We start from the raw sequence: 17,917 nt of genomic DNA on the forward strand, positions 1-17,917 counted from the left end.
CCCAGACAAGTTTTAATGAAGTTACATCCCTTTGGATGGTCAATCATGCTTTGGGCTTTTGTGGGGATGGGGCTCACCTTCTTCCTCCACCGCCTTTTCTTGTTTTTTTATTTTTAATTTTTGAGACGGAGTTTCACTCTTGTCACCCAGGCTGAAGTGCAGTGGTGCGATCTCGGCTCACTGCAACCTCTGCCTCCTGGGTGCAAGCCATTCTCCTGCCTCAGCCTTCCAAATAGCTGGAATTATAGGCATGCGCTACCAGGCCCAGCTAATTTTTTTTTCTTCCTTTTTTTAGTAGAGACAGGGTTTTACCATGTTGGCCAGGCTGGTCTTGAACTCCTGACCTCAGGTGATCTGCCCACCTTGGCCTCCCAAAGTGCTGGGATTACAGGCGTGAGCCACAGCGCCTGGCCTCTTTTCTTCTTTGGATCATATCTTTAGGTTTCTTTCTAGTCAAGAGTCTTCTTTCCAACCTAATGATTCAATCCGCATCTAGTCAATGTGAAACTGGATGACTAAGCAACCAACTCCTGGGGTGACCTTAAGAAACTAATGGTCTTTTAAATATTTTTATATGCCCATATATCCATACACTGCCCCTACCAGTTCCCTCCACGAGCATGCAAGTTTTGTTCAGGGTTAACACACAAATAAAGACAAACCCAGGAAAGACTTCAGGTCTCCCGAGGGTGCACTGATATTCTACTCCACGGCTCTTGCTTCCTTTATTGTACAAAAGGGATTTCTCTCACTCACCCAGCTGCATCACAGCAGCCTTTCTTCTGTCTCCCGTTTCAATGAGTTTCCACTTAGAATGATGCTGTAATTTTGAACTGTACACTTATCTTAGATTTGCTAATTTGAAAACACACATGCACACAACTCATCTGTAAGTAAGATTTAACCACCCAGCAATCTGAGCAGCAGACACAAAATTTCATTTGGTATAATATCTAATACTTATGTGAAGCTAATTAAAGATAATTTGGTCTTAATGAGGCAAAGAGAATATAACAGTGTTAATTTCAAAGTAGGCTGATCCATGAAAGTCAAGTAAAATCATTTCTAACATTTCCACAGACCTAGACTATCTGATGATTCCCACATTCATATTAGTGGTTGGAATAACCCTTCACATTTGTCTCATGTTTTATAGTTACTGATCATCTTCCTATCATTATCTCACTGGATTCCACAATAGCTCTGTGGATGCAGGGTGCAGACATTCTCCTTTACACTGCAGAGATGAGGAAAACCAAAGTTACACAGCCAGCAAGTGGCGGAAGAGAACTGGAGTACAGGCTAGGGACGCCACATTCGGGGCTCCTGGCACTGTGTACCTCACCTTACTACATCAAGTTTTACTACATACAAACTTGAATGATTTTTTTTTTAAAAGAACTTTTAGTAGAAAAAAAAATGTTAAAGAAAATACTGCCCATTGAAAGCATCGAGCCCCTTTCAAAACAGATAAATTTCTAATTGGCTTTACTTTACGATGTAAGCAGAAGGAAACATTTATTACTCTCATCCATGAAATCTAAGCAGAGTCTAAATGTGACATCATATGAATGGTACTTCAGATAGGGATGGCTGAAAAGCATCAGGCACATATGGGAAACACATTTAAGAATGATCCTTCCTACAGGCTGCCATCTATATTTCCTTTTTCTGGTTTTATGCTGCTAAGGGTATTTTTTCACATAAACAACTTACGTTTTGGGATCCCTTTGATCATTATGAACAGTCTCAATTCAATCCCAGAACCAACAGACTCTTCTGAGGGTGAGAAGGCAGCCATTTCCATAAGGTCAAGTAGGAGTCCCAGCTAATCTGTAATTCCCACTTGAAATGCTGAACTGTGACAACAGGGCTCACACCATTATTAGAGGGTGCTGTTGAGGCATGCTGATCTATTGTTTTCTTTTTTCCTTAGAATTACCAAGGTGTCAAAACAGAGCCTTAGAATCACAAGAACCGGCCGGGCGCAGTGGCTCACACCTGTAATCCGCTGAGGCCAGCAGATCACGAGGTCGGGAGATCGAGACCATCCTCTCTAACACTGTGAAACCCTGTCTCTACTAAACAAAAAAAAAATACAAAAAATTAGCCGGGCATGGTGGTGGGTGCCTGTAGTCCCAGCTACTCAGGAGCCTGAGGCAGAAGAATGGCATGAACCCGGGAGGCGGAGCTTGCAGTGAGCAGAGATAGCACCACTGCACTCCAGCCTGGGTGACAGAGCGAGACTCCGTCTCAAAAAAAAAAAAAAAAAAAAAAGGCCACAAGAACCCCCAAACTCCCTAAAATGAACCATATTTAATTTTGACCCTTCAGTTTAAAGAGGAAAAAACAACAAAGTCTATTCTTCTGATCTATCAGATGAATAAATATCTACAAAGCACGTCCCTGAGTTAGGAACAATAGTTTTTTTGACTAAAGCAGCCAAATCCAGGCTGGCACAGCGCACTCAAGGGAAGATTAAGTGAACTTCAGCACTACAGCCGGATCCCATTGCAGAGTCCAGAGAAGCACTCTGAGGCATCCTCTATCCTCAACAGAGACATGATGACCCCAGGGCTTGAATTTCTGCCATGACCCATACCTTGGCCCCAAAGCCTCTGGCTCTCTCCACTTGAAGACTGGCTCACAAAGCCTCACCAGCCACATAAACTCTCTGGACAGTATCCTCAAGTCATTATTCTCCATTTGTTAAAAGAGAAAACAAGAGGATATTTTTGAACAGAGAAAACATAACACTGTACCTGAACACCCCTGGCTTTACCCTGAAAAAGTCTGAGCAAAAAGTAAGAAACACCAGGGGAAAGAAATTTTCAGTGACCTCAAATATAAAGGAGATCAAGCTCCCCTCTGGCAGGTCTTCAATCCGGGAAAGACGAAGGGAGATTGATTACATCAGAAAATCTAAGATCTACCTGTTTAGAATTACACCTTTATACCCTGTGAAGGAGGCCTTGAAGTTATGATCTAGAAGATAATGATCTCGAACTTCTTATCAACTCAAGTAAGTGTATCACCAGAGGTAAGGAAATATATGAAGGGAACTTTTCTTCCCACATTTAAGTATGTCTTTAATCTGTCTAGGCACCCAGACAAAGAGATCCTAAGGAAATAAAACAGGGAAGGGTATTTTTAAAGTACCACCTTAAAAACCACAAAGGGTAAACCCTAGACAAGTGAACACGACTAAATTGATCAGGCATTTACACAAAAGAGTAATTCATTCAGAATGAGCCTCACGAGAAAACCCAAAAGATAACGACAGAGTCAGAACTGATGAGTGAGGCACTACCTCACCAGCATAAAACAGGGATATCGTAGGGCTGAAATGTATTAAACTGAACATACAGATAATGTTTCCATGCCCTTTTGTCACTATCCATGATGCCATGGCCAGGTAAAAGAATTTTAATGAATCTGTAAAGCCTATCAAAAAGACTGTCAGAATGCATTTTTCAAGCAGGGTTTGAAATGTCTTATTTCCAAGGCTCCCCCTTCTAGTTAGCACCTGAAAGCTGCTGAACTACAAAGGGCCTATCAAGTTAAACCTTCATATAAGGAATAAGAATCATTACACAACACTTCATTCTCAGTATGAAACATTTCTTCTATCCAACCATCAAGTAGCTGTCATAAGTGATGATAAGATTTTAAATTACGTGCAGCAATCAAGGATAACAATATCAAACATGCTAAACCATAACACAGCTGACATTTGTAGTACACTTACCATAGTTCTTGCAGACCTTGTGCCAGGCTGTTTACTTGTGCCCTCACATTTCACTCCCATAAAACCCAAGAGGTTGGTGCTGCCATTATCTCTAATTTTCTAACGAGGAAACAGGGGCTCAGAATGGTCAAGTAACTAACTCAAGGTAGAGGAACTGGGCCATGGCTGGCTCTTGAGTTTGCTCCTAGCCAGTACATCTCAAGACTTCCTAAACAATAATTAGCTATGGTGTTCTGTTGGTTTTTGTTTTTGCTTTTTTTTTTAGAGATTACTATAATTAGAGAAATAGTCATGAATTTTAAAATAAGACTTTGGAGAAAAAAGTTTGGGTAGTCTGGGAAAAAAAATTTGAAGATTAACAGAAAAGGTTTAATTTTTACTTATTTTTTGCTATTAATTTTTAAAGATGGGGTTTCACTCTGTTGCATAGGCTGGAGTGCAGTGACAAGATCATAACTCACTGTAATCTCAAACTCCTGAGCTCACACAATCCTCCTGTCTCAGCCTCCCAAGTAGTTGGGACTACAGCACACCCAGCTAATTTGTGTGTTATTTGTAGCAACTGGATCTCACTATGTTGCCCAGGCTGGTCTTGAACAAATGATCCTCCCACTTAGGCCTCCCAAAGAACTGGGATTACAAGTGTGAGCCACCGCACCGGGCCAAAAAATGATTAATCTAAAAAAATCTAACAACTACCACACATAAACACATATATGTCTATATGCATGCATACATGTGTGTATATGTGTGTGCACACATGTATTACCTAGGCAAATATGACCTGTTTAACAAAAAGGAAGATTGGCTAATAAAACAAATTAACGTTAGCACAGTTTGCCTTTAAATTTCCATTATGAAACTGGAGGAATGGCCTTAAAATCTTACGAGAAAAAGGCAGAGGTAATAGCTACCTTGAAAAATTTGAGGTACTGCAATTTGCCAAGAGTCCCTACCCAACAATTCCTTGATTTCAATATCACCTTCTGTACAAACTACCCTTTTCTTATCTTATTCCAGACAATATGAATTTCTTTCATGCCTGATGACTTATTGATACTATCATCACAGTTTCCAGAACATTGTCTCTCTCATTTGAAGTCACACAGAGCTGGGCTGTAATATTACATTTCAGCAGTAGGTGTCATGACCTGAAACACTGGAGACCAAAATACTTCTTGAGACTTCAGGTTATATTAAGAGAAAATAAGCCAGTGATTCCAGTTGTACTCAGCTTGAAAGCTCAGAATTCTCTACACTGAATTTACCTATAATGCAGACATCTCCACAATGAATTACCAATGCTGGTATAAAATAAAAGCTTAATCATAAATATGTATAGTATTATATAAGCATATATAATATCCATATGTCAGTACTAACATACTCACGCTTTTTTCTCTATTCCTTTTTATTTTAAAATTTAAAGCCCATGCTATAACCATATAATTGCCTTAAATAACAATACAGTTTTAATAGAGAGATAAATAGCATGAAGTTATGATAATGGGAAGTCATTGTACAACACATAGGAAAAACACAACTTACCACTACTGCCACAATCTGCACAAGAGAGGAGTTCTTCTGGTTTCTTTTCACGATTTGATTCTTTAGTCCCCAAACAGAAGCTACATATTGGAATGGGATCAGCACGTGGCTATGACAAAATTAAAATAAAAAATACTGTCACTTTTCCATTTCAAAATTAAAAACATTAAAATCAAAGCTTCTTACATTTTTCACTTAAAGCTTCTTCTTTCTTTAACAAAGAAAAACTGCTAAATAACATATTTAAATAAACATTTTCTGCTAGTAAAAAAACTCATATTATTTTTGAGACGGAGTCTTGCTCTGTCGCCAGGCTGGAGTGCAGTGGCACAATCTCGGCTCATTGCAACCTCCACCTCCCAGGTTCAAGCGATTCCCCTGCCTCAGCCTTCCGAGTAGCTGGGATTACAGATGCGCACCACCACGCCTGGCTAGTTTTTTGTATTTTAGTAGAGATGGGATTTCACCATGTTGGCCAGGATGGTCTCAATCTCCTGACCTCATGATCCACTTGCCTCAGCTTCCCAAAGTGCTGGAATAAATCTCTTAAATTATTTGACACTAAAGTATTACCTGAATACATTTCAGTATAATGTATGACTCAGAAGTCATTTTTATTAAACAAATGAAATCTAATACCTTTATATATTATATAGCTTGCCTGAAATGAACATAATTAAGGATTCATTGGACATTTCAATTGTTCCCATTATCTATATGCCTACAATAAATTATCCATTCAGCATTATAGTCTATGAATATCATGTATAGACTGTTTAAACTTATTAAATGTTGTAATGCAGGTTGCTATTATTCACCTACCAAATATTTGACATAAAATATCTGTATGTTTTTAGGTGACAGAATAATAGAATGAGCAGGATTCTGTGGGATCACTTGAAAAGGTCATTATTATCAAGGGTTTTGTGGCATGAAGGTCTTCAAAAGTAAACCACACCACACCAAACAAAGAAGATAAACCCTCAATCTCTGACATTCCCACTTTATTTATTTATTTATAGACAGAGTCTCACTCTGTTGCCAGTCTGGAGTGCAGTGGCGTGATTTGGCTCACTGCAACCTCTCCCTCCCAGGTTCAAGTTATTCTCCTGCCTCAGCCTCCTGAGTAGCTGCGACTGCAGGCGCGTGCCACCACACTCAGCTAATTTTTGTATTTTTAGTAGAGATGGGGTTTCACCATGTTGGCCAGGATAGTCTCGATCTCTTGACTTCATGATCTGCCCGCCTCAGCCTCCCAAAGTGCTGGGATTACAGGAGTGAGCCACGGCGCCCAGCCTGACATTCCCACTTTATATAAGAAACAACAAAACATTTGTCTAGTCCCCAACCACCCTTTAACTCTCGTAGGAAAATTGCTTTTAACAATGTATAAATCTACATACATTTTAGTATCTCCATTGTTATTTACTACTATCAGCAATGCTAGTATTCCCATCCATAGGAATAGCTGACTGTGCCTACAGATCTGGTCACATAATTTTCAACAGCCAAAACTACGAAAACTATAATTTTACCGCATATTCCAAGCCTTCACACGTGTTGTCTGCTAGCCATCTGAATGTTACTATGATGTCTCTCTATTTGAATCTCATGAATCAAAAATTCAGAGCAAGAACACCCAACATAATCACAAATGTTTTTAAATGTAAATTAAAAACAAGATTTTGCTAGGTCTAACTCTCTAAATATACATCAGCATAGAATAAACTTCATTTGTTCAGCCACTCTAGCCCAAATGCCTAATGCATTTCCTGGTGCATAGTAGGCACTCAAAATATATCTGCTAACTGAATACATGAAGGAAATATATGCTAGTTAAGAACAAAAAAAATCAATGGTAATAATGATTCCGACAAATGCCTTGGTTCCTTGTGACAACATGTCATCAAAAACAGAAAATCATCTCATGACCAAGCATTTACAAAATTGTTTAATATGACTGCTAATCTCATCTTACAAGGGCATTCATTATCTTCCCTTTACTTTCAGCTTAATTTGTTCTTATAACATGCACAGGCTTTACATTCTGAGGTAGCTATGCAAATGTATTTTTGTAGCCCCAGTTAAAAAGTATATTATAAAACATTCTGTACTAGAAAAACCAGAAGAGACAAGCTATAACAAATTGGTCACTGACTCTAGCCACAGTTTTTTAAATGCCAGATAATCAGCACTGCATAATTATGGACCCATAGTTATTACTTGCAACTGCTCAACTGCAGTACCTTGGGAACACTTTTGTTCCTTTAAATAGCAATTAAAAGAACAATCTGGCTTTAAAGTGACAACATTCCCCTGATAGATTCGAGCTAAAACCCGGTCCTCTTACTAATGGGATTCCTGCTTTCATTTGATATAACAATGTTCAAGCTACTGCTGCCATCCTTGCAGTGATAAATAATTTACAGAATGTCACATATCATTCATGCAATGAAACAAATCCAAATCTCCAATCCCATTTTTCTTTCCCAGATGAATTTTTAGCTGTGAGAGAGACATGGCCATCAGCCAGCATTCATGTTCATTTTTCGTTTTTTAACTAAAGGTAACACAAAGGACAAAGGTTGCTAGTAGTTCATGGCCAGAAAGACTGATGTCCTGCGCTCTGCCCAATAATAGAAAGCATAGATGTTATCACTTCATGCTACATTCAAGTGAACCCCGCCATGCTGATGTATGCTCACAACCATTTATTTTAAGGATAACTATCTCACAATACTCTATAAAACCACTGCATTATACAGAAATGTCTGCCCTGCTGAATTATTGATAATTCAAAGCACTTTTTGCTAACCTCAGTGTAGCCAAGTCTAATTAACTTTAAAAAATTGTCACTTGTACGAAATGAAACTTTTACAGTAACGCAAGTACATGGGTCACAGGATTATTATGATTCACTGTTCTCAATCAGACTACATATAAACTGTTTTTTAAAAAGTCCTTTATAATAAAGTAAAATGGATTCCAGTCAGAAAAAGATCTGAGTAAATGGAAACTTGATTCTATACAAATCTACTACAAGTCAGTCATATTTAAGATGTTTGAAAATGATACCAAAAATCTCCAAATTCTTAATTCCTTTCTTTGAAATTTCACAAAGGCACCTAACCTGTTGATCACATTTTCCCATCAACAAGCCTGAATATTTTAAACTAATCCCAAGAAGGAATGCTCATGAATAAGTCTAAAGATGAATACATCCAGCAAACTGTGCTCTGGAAGGATCTCCTTGTCTCCCATGCAATGGCCCTGGGGCAGCTGCTAGGCTAGAGGCTGTTCCTGTACTGTCTCATTTAATTGTCTTAACAATCTTGCCTGGTATGAGTATTATCTCCATTTTAGAAAAGAAATTGAGTATCTAAGAAGTTAAGCAACAGGCGCGTGCCACTACACCCGGCTAATTTTTGTATTTTTAGTAGAGATGGGGTTTCACTATGTTGGCCAGGATAGTCTCGATCTCTTGACCTCATGATCTGCTGTGTAGAGCTGTACTCAAACACAAGTCTGTCTTCACGAAAGCCCATTTCTTACTTCGCTACCTCCCCTCCATTCCTCAGGATAACAAATGTCTAAAATTATCTTTCCATCAGTGGCAATAACTCTTGACTAATGTGTTCGTAATCTATTCCATACAATTTCTCCCATGACCAATGGCATATGGTTTTAAAAACTATTAAAAAGGTAATCACTAAACGCCATGGATTATTTATTAATTACTATAGGCAGAAGGTACCTTTACAATGGAGAAATCTGGTGGACACTTGCTAAACCAGTATGGGACAAAGTGACGTCATGTGCCTTCTAAGTGCCTATCCTGAAGGACTGAGCACCGCCTATATAGTATTATTGCCAGAAACACTTATCCTAAGTCCAATCATAAAGAAACAATCAGGCAAATCCAAATTGGGTGATATTCTCTGTAACAACTTTTCCATACTCTTCAAAAAATGTCAGAGTAAGAGACTGTTTGGGGTGGACACGCTGGGTGTCTTCATCCAGGTGAAAGCGTTAGATTCGTTCTTGTGGTTCCGGAGTACCAAACTTACACCAATATGGGTTATCACAGAGAGCCTTTCCAACAGAGCTGTCTAGCAATGGAATGGATTCTTTTTTTTTTTTTTTTTTTTTTTCTGTTTCATTTACTTAGTTTTTATTTTTTTAATTGTGGTTCAAATGGCATTAAGTTCACAATACTGTGCAACCATTACCACCACCTATCTCCAGAACTCTTTTCAACTTGCAAAACTGAAACTCTGTATCCACTAAACAATAATTTCCCATATTCTCTTCCCCCACCCCAGGAAATCACCATTCTACTTTCTGTCTCTATGCATTTGACTATTCTAGCTACCTCATATAAGTGAAATCATACGGTATTTGTGGAATGGATTATTCCTGAGGCAATAAGAGGCCCCTATAATCAAGTGGCCATGGAGAGACTGGATGGGCCCCATCAGGATGCTGAGGACACAACAGTATACAATTTCACCTCACACAATTTGGGGATCTGGGACTCTTCAAAGATTCCATCCAGATCAAATATTTTAATGGTTCTAGAGTTAATCTCTAAGGTCTTTCCCAGTTCTAATTTTTTATTGATTCTATAATACTTAGAAATTTTAACAGTCTTCAAGACCTTTGATCTCAAAATAAGATAGCCTTTTCTAAGGAAATATTCTTTAAATCTAGGACAATGCATTTCTGAGAAGCTTTATTTTACTTTATGAATACTTCTGTTTCTGCCCAGAAGGAAACTATATATTTGTTAGCCTTAGTCTAAGTAACTGGACAAAAATAAATGAAAATTCCTGCACTAAATCAGAGCCAGGAGTATTTAGACTCATATCCTCCTCCTGACAATGACACAAAAAGGGGTTTTGTAAGCCATTTCCATGGTATCTGTTCACAATGATCAGGGATATATAGCCCTCTCTCTCCATAATCCCCCATAGATCCATACTTCTTAAGTCATCTACATCTTTCATGAGACTGCTGAAAAAAATACACCATTTTAGTAATCCCAAGTGTTAAAAACAAAACAGTTCAGCATTTTTCATTCATACGTTCATACTTGCACCATAGAAAGACCCAGATTTAAACCCTGCTCTCTAAGCCTCAGGTTTCCTCATCTGTAAAAGTGCACAATAGTGTCTGTGTTGTCTGGCTCTCGGGTTGTTAAAGTTCAAATGTGAGTGAGTGTGGAAAGTATTTTGTAAACTACAAAGTTCTACTCAAATATTGTGAGTATTGCAAAATTTTATTTGGCTATAAAAACAGAAAGAGCAAACAAACAACTTCAAGTCCTTAATAAACATCAGAACAAATGAATTATTCTGGAGTTTAGAATTACTCTATAAAAGACTTTCATTTTCTGAGCCCTCATGATGAATATTAATCTTGGAGGATTTTTTTAAAGAATGAATTAATCAGGGAGTACAGGAACAGAGTAGAAAATGCCTCCACTGAGAGCCAAAAGGCCTGCAACTATTTAATAAAAGGAAAACTCAAACTAAATGAAAAGAAAAAGATATCAGAGAAAGAAAAGCATAAACAAATATAAAATATTAAATGAATAATACCACAAAAGCAAACAAAGATGAATACTGGCTGGGCACAGTGGCTTACGCTTGTAATCCCCACACTTTGGGAGGCCGAGGTGGGCAGATCACCTGAGGTCAGGACGTTCGAGACCAGCCTGGCCAACATGGTGGAACTTTGGCTCTACTAAAAATACAAAAAAAAAAAAAAAAAGTTAGCCAGGCATGGTGCTGGGTGTCTGTAATCCCAGCTGCTCAGGAGGCTGAGGCAGAAGAATCGCTTGAACCCGGAAGGAGGAGGTCGCAGTGAGCCGAGACCGCACCATTATACTCCAGCCTGGGCAACAAGAATGGAACTCCATCTTAAAAAAAAAAAAAAAAGACTTTTCTATATCTCTTTAGTTTGCACTCCTTTGTTATACTGTACTGAAATGTGAAGTTTAGGTAATGCTTTACTGTTTATCACAATGCTTTTCTCAAGTCCCATATATGAATGCTATGCCACAGGCCACCTGTCTAACGTCACCTAACTAGTGAGATGGAGGAACTCCAGCCTGCTGACGCCAAGCCCTTCACTCTCTGGCTTTCCCCATGGTTTGTCCCTCCTTTCACTTGGAGCTTGATACACCTCAGCAGAAAGGCTGTCCCTGACCATCCTCTCTGAAACTGTACTCCACTGGCACCACTCTAGAATCTCCATACCCCTTTTTTTTTTTTTTTTTTAAATAAGGAGACACCACTCGCTTTGTCACCCAGGATGGAAAGCAGGGGCATGATCAAAGCTCACTGCAGCCTTGATCTCCTGGGGCTCAAGTGATCCTCCTGCCTCAGCCTCCCAAGCAGCTGGGACTATAGTGGCGCGCTACCATGCCCAGCTAATTTTTTAACTTTTTATAGAGATGGTGGTCTCGCAACATTTCCCAGGCTGTCTCGAACTCCTAAGCTCAAGCAATCCACCCACCTCGGCCTCCCAAAGTGCTGGGATTACAGGTGTGAGCCACTGTGCTCGGCTCCACACCTTGGCTTTATTTTTCTTCACTGCACTCATCATTAACTGAAATATTGCATCTCATTTATTTGTCCGTTTCCCTTACTAAACCATAAGTTCCATCATGATGGCAGACACTGTTCATTTCTGTAGCCCCAGCTTCAAAGTATATCTAGGGAATAAATGAATAAACAAATGAACAAACTGCTCTGAAGTTGGGAACTGGTTTCTCCAATTCACAGGTCCCAAAATATTGTCAACTGTCTTTTATTTTCATATATATCCTCAATGACCACAAACATTACATGTCAAGACACCATCAATGGCAAGGTGGGTTCCACCACTGTTTAATCTGAAGCCTTTTTTTACTCTGACACACATAATAAATGACATTTGTGTTTGCTGTATATTTCCCTGGCCATAAACTGACAAGACGGGACCAAAATTTAAAAATCAGTTAGGAGGAAAATTATCTGCCCAGTATTAACTATTAGGGTTTGCTCAGTAATAGTCACTATAGGCTGTAATAGTCACTATATAAGATAGATTATGTAGTCAGTAATAGTCACTATATAAGATAGATTTGGGGCATGACCAGTTGCCAGCACCTAGTTGTAGTGGCACTCCCCATCCCCAGTCCCACCATTTCTTTCCATCTCTAGAAAGAATATAAGGTTATTAAAAAAAAAAAAAAGAAAGAAAGAAAGAAAGAAAAAAAAAAGAGTCGCTGGTTGTGGTGGCTCACGCCTATAATCCCAGCACTTTGGGAGTCCAAGGCAGGTAGATCACTTGAGGCCAGGAGTTCTAGACCAGCCTCAACATGGTGAAACCCTGTCTCTACTAAAAAAAATACAAAAATTAGCTGGGCATGGTAGTGCGCACCTGTAGTCCCAGCTACTCTGGAGGCTGAGGCAATAGAGTCACTTGAACCCAGGAAGGGGAGGTTGCAGCAAGCCAGGATCATGCCACTGCACTCCAGCCTGGGCAACAGAGCAAGATTCTGTCTCAAAAGAAACAAAAATTAAAAATTTTTAAAAAAAAGAAAAAAGAAAAAGAAGGAAGCCAAGTAAAATGAATACTGCAATGGTAACAAAATTGTAACAAGACTACGTATCTGTTTAGTCTTTTTAAATTTAATTTTCATTTCAATCTATATTTATTTTGAGACAAGCTTATGAGACTGGCTAATTTTTTTTATTTTTGGTAGAGATGAAGTTTTACCATGTTGCCCAAGCTGGTTTCGAACGCCTGGACTCAAGTGATCCACCTGCCTCAGCTGGTGTTGGAATTACAGGAATGAGCCGCCATGTCTGGCCTGTTATAGTCTATTTTTAAAAGAAAAAATATTTTACAAATGTTGGTGCCTTATTACTGGTAATGAATTATTGTCCACAAACTTCACAACTGATGGCACTGCAACAAAGGTTGAAAACTGCTTCCTGTTGTTACTAAGGTTTTTTTGTTTGCTACTTCAGAACTCTATTTGACACTTACCTAATAAAGAACTAGACTTTATTTCTTGCCACTTAACCCACTTACGCAACTGATGTCTGTTGGAACAGATCAAGCCCGCTCCTAATTAGGATAGAGATCACGCACACTCAGGATTTTCCCTCACAGCAATCTGCTTCAGATATGGTCTTCAGAAACTCACTAACTCCAAAAGTAGGGATTTCCTGTGATGATCTAAATCATCCTATTTTTTTCCAGAGCGTTATTTTGTTCCCGTCTGCATCTGCAGTAACAGTAACTATGGTCAGGACAGCCATTCCTCCACAGGGAGGTTCATGCCCAGCACTCCCTCAGAGCAGCCCTGGGTCTACTTCACATCCTTTGGGGTACAATAGAACTCTGTTTACGACAGGTCTATCGCCCTTTTCTCTACACTCCTGCCCCCTTTTGTTTTATTCCAAGGCTATTCTTGCAATTTCATCATGAATTGGACATAAGTAGACACCAAACAATTTTTTTCCAAAAGATAATTGGAGATATACTTACTATAAGACTTTACACAGGCAACACTGTCATCATAATTTTACTCTCCCTATATAGATTTTTATTGTATCACCTCCCCTGCTCATTATACTTCTCTGTGGGTAATTGGTTCTGTGAGGGAGTACTATATCATCCCCACTGGCTCTGTGGATTGAGTATCTGTATTACTCTGGGCAAAAGGATTTATTATTGTTAATGTATGGAGATCTTGAATGTGACTGCTGTATTTTTACCTCCTTGTCACACGATGAGGGTGCTCCATATTTTAAGTGACAGAAAGGAAGTAGGAAAATCTAATAAAATAAAAATATTCAAAAGCATCCCTACATATATCCCTAAAATACATCACTTCTTTTTTCATTTAAAGAAATCATTTAGAAACAAAAAAAGATATCAAATGACCACACAGTGGGAAAGTCCCATGATCAAAGGCTGACTCAGAAGTATAAAATAATAAAGCTTAGCCACAACGGAGTAAGAAAAGAGAAGGAAAGATTTTCTAAGAACATCAGCCACAACAGTTTTGAATTGTGTGGAGTTAATTGAAATGCTCACACTGTATCCTGTAGTCTAGAACTTGTTCTAATTAGGCAGGTGTGCCATTTATAAGAGTGCTGATTACGGAAAGTGATTCCATTGGAAGGAAGCAAATTAATCCTGCACACTGCAGTTAACAATAGCATCTCATTTGTGTGGTGTGTGTTTTCTGGTTTTTCGAGGTTTTTTTTTTTTCTTTTTCCTGGTAGATGAAGCCCACAAATTTGTTTGAGGGTGGGCGGGGAGGGGGAGAACATTCATGAAACAATTGCTTGCCCCAGGGCCTTCAGTGTCTTATCTGGACAGGGACTTTCTCTCCTCCACTTCTGCCATTAGAAACGGCAGATATTGCATTTATTTTCTTAAGAGGGACCAAAGTCTGATTCAACACAGCTGGAAATTCAACACATGGTTACAGGAAGTCTGTTTAGGATTTACAAACTATTCTCTTTGGCAAGTATATCATGATATTAGCAATATAAACCCTACTCTGGATTTAGAAAAATGGAATTTTAAAATCAACTTACATTCAAGTTTCACAAATCTTTAGTCGTTCCTTTTTAAAAAGAAAATTAACAAAGTGCCTCTCTAGTGATTCCCAACTTCAGTGCTGCAGGAAACTTGACTGGAGCAGGGCCAAACTTCAAGACTATAATTTATTTAGGGATACAAAAATTGACAGGGATGTAAATAGAAATTCTGTCTTAAAGACAGCAAGAAAAACAGAATAGGAAAACTTGGGCACTAGAGTCTGAAAACAATGCAAGAACTGCCGTTGGTAGAAATTCTATATTGTAATTCATCTCTATGACTTGGGAATGTTTTCCAAGTGAGGCTAGAAGCATAATAGTAATGCACAGATTAAAGGATAGGCATCAAAACAATTTACAAGAAACACAAGCAACAGCTGATACTCAGTAGAGCTGCGTATCAGCTAGAGGTAGCTAGGAGCTTCTGCAGTTGCCCCAAGGCATTCATTTTAATTTAGATATCGTGCTACAAAACTCTGCCTAGGCACACTGTGAACTGAATGTAGACATTCTTACTATCAATCCTGCCAAGAGAAACCTGCTCTAACTGCTCAGGAGACACAGGCAACTCAATTGAATGTAATTAGATCCAAACAGGAAAGTAGAATGAGGAGATGGGACATAGGTAAGTGGTTATTAACAAGCTAGAAAAGTCACACACTAGTCGCTTTCTCAATAATATTATCACCACTACCTCTGACAATTCCCTGCACTCACAGAGATTTACATGGCAGTTGAGATGTTATGTGCTATTCAATAAGTTACTAATATTTACTCAGCAACCAAAGTATGCCAAGCAGAATATAATTGGTACTCCAAGTGCTTGTCTTCACAGAACCAATAAAAGTAGTGTAATTCCATTACTACACTTAATTCTCAATTGCCCTCTGGGCACACAAACCATCTGGTGTGCAGAATTTCCATGCTCCTGACTTCTTTTGTTTTCCTTGCTTGCAGACTACCTCTGACCCTTTCAATTGCAGTATTCATAAGCAGTAGGAAAAGAGGATTATGTGGATAATTACTACCTGAAGGTCAAGAGCTCTGACCTTGTTTTTTGGAGTTAATTCTGTGCAGAAGAAGACTCATCCTTAGACCCCCTTTGTGGTAGAGTTTCTAAGTCTCCTTATGCTTTAGGCCAGGCACCACCCTGGGCACTTACATGAGCAGTATCTCAGACAGACTCTGCTCCCTGGCACCACAGCTTCACTGTAAGGTGTGTGGGAACTGCACAAAACCGAAGCCCCTCCCCGCATACTAATACAAGCTGCAGCAAGGCCAGGAGAAGAAATGCCAGGCGTGATAGGCTTTCCTCCAAGGGCGAAGATTTTAAACTTAATTTCCTGGAACTTTACAAGTCTACAGAAGCCTACTAAGGGTAAACAGTAGAAAGAAGGAAGAAAAAGCCCATTATTTTGGTGAAATTGGTAAATTTTTGCATATCTTAAATAGCTTAATACATGGTGAGCTCATGGAAGGAGATCCTTGTTTGGTTTATCTTAATTACTACATATAATAAAGAACTATACACACAGTAGATGTTTGATAAATATCTGTTGAATATAAGAATGTAACATTTCTCATACTTGGTACTTTCTTATCACTTTCTAAATTACACTGTTCAGCATATAAATGGTAAATAAATAATACTAGAACAGCACATGGTTATGGGGGGAAATACACACTTTAAATGTTTGTGCATTTAGAACCTTCATATCTTCCCATTTACAGTTGTTTTTTTTTTTGTTTTTGAGACGGAGTCTCGCTCTGTCGCCCAGACTGGAGTGCGGTGGCTAGATCTCGGCTCACTGCAAGCTCTGCCTCCCAGGCTCACGCCATTCTCCTGCCTCAGCCTCCCGAGTAGCTGGAACTATAGGTGCCTGCCACCTCGCCTGGCTAGTTTTTTTGTATTTTTTAGTAGGTACGGGGTTTCACCGTGTTAGCCAGGATGGTCTCGATCTCCTGACCTCGTGATCCGCCCGTCTCGGCCTCCCAAAGTGCTGGGATTACAGGTGTGAACCACCCTGCCTAGCCTGTTGTTTTTTTTTTTGTTTGATTGGTTTTGTTTTTTCAGCCAGGAGCGGTGGCTCATGCCTGTAATTCCAGCACTTTTTTGGGAGGCAGATCACTTGATGTCAGGAGTTCGAGACCAGCCTGGCCAACATGGCAAAACCCCATCTCTATTAAAAATACAAAAATTAGCCAGGCGTGGTAGCACACGGCTGTAATCCCAGCTACTAGGGAGGCTGAGGCAGAAATGTTTGAACCCAGGGATGGAGGTTGCAGTGAGCCAAGATCATGCCACTGCACTCCAGCCTGGGCAACACAGCAATACTCGTCTCAAAAAAAAAAAAAATAACCTAAATATAACAAACAAAAAGGGTTTTTTTTCAGTTGTGGCAAAATATAAACAACATAAAATTTACCATTTTAACCATCTTTAAGCATACAGTTAAGTGGCACTGACTACATTCCCATTGTTACACAACCAAGTTGAGGAATATTTTACATGCAATGAAATGTATAGTTTGATGAGCTTTGAATAAATGCCTACACTGGTAACCCACACCCCTATCAAAATACAGACCACTCCATAACCCAGAAAGTTCTCTCCTGCTACTTCCCAGTCCATACCTTTCCACTTCCCTTCCTAAGCATTCACAAATCTGAGTTCTATCACCACGATGATTAAGTCTGTTCTAAAACTTCATTTAAATGGACTCAGACACTATGATTTTTTTGTGTAGGGCTTCTTCCACTCTCCAAAATATTTTTGACATTCACATATATTGTTGTATCCATCAGCAATTCATTAATTTTTATCAGAGTAGTATTTTATTGTAAATATATAAAATTTTATTTGTTCTCTCTATAATTGATTAGCATTTGTCTTAAGTTTAGGGCTAAAATTTTAAAAATAGCTATGAACATTCTTTATTTTTTAGAATATGTGCTTTCATTTCTCTTGATTAAATACCTAGGAGTGGAACACCTGGGTCATTAGATGCGGCTA

The 17,917-nt window shown here is 38.9% G+C and overlaps 1 protein-coding gene across 3 annotated transcripts in view; it reads right to left on the minus strand.

Moving 5' to 3' along the window:
• The window catches only part of KAT6B (lysine acetyltransferase 6B), a 207,688-nt gene that overhangs the window by 60,472 nt on the left and 129,299 nt on the right, over positions 1 to 17,917 (minus strand). For all 3 annotated transcript variants that reach the window (XM_025397157.1, XM_025397156.1, XM_025397158.1), the window contains exon 4: positions 5,297 to 5,405. In XM_025397157.1, the coding sequence (XP_025252942.1) occupies positions 5,297 to 5,405 (109 nt within the window). The remainder of the gene's footprint in view (positions 1 to 5,296; positions 5,406 to 17,917) is intronic.

Source organism: Theropithecus gelada, chromosome 9 (assembly GCF_003255815.1).
Source record: "Theropithecus gelada isolate Dixy chromosome 9, Tgel_1.0, whole genome shotgun sequence".
Lineage (NCBI taxonomy): Eukaryota > Metazoa > Chordata > Mammalia > Primates > Cercopithecidae > Theropithecus > Theropithecus gelada.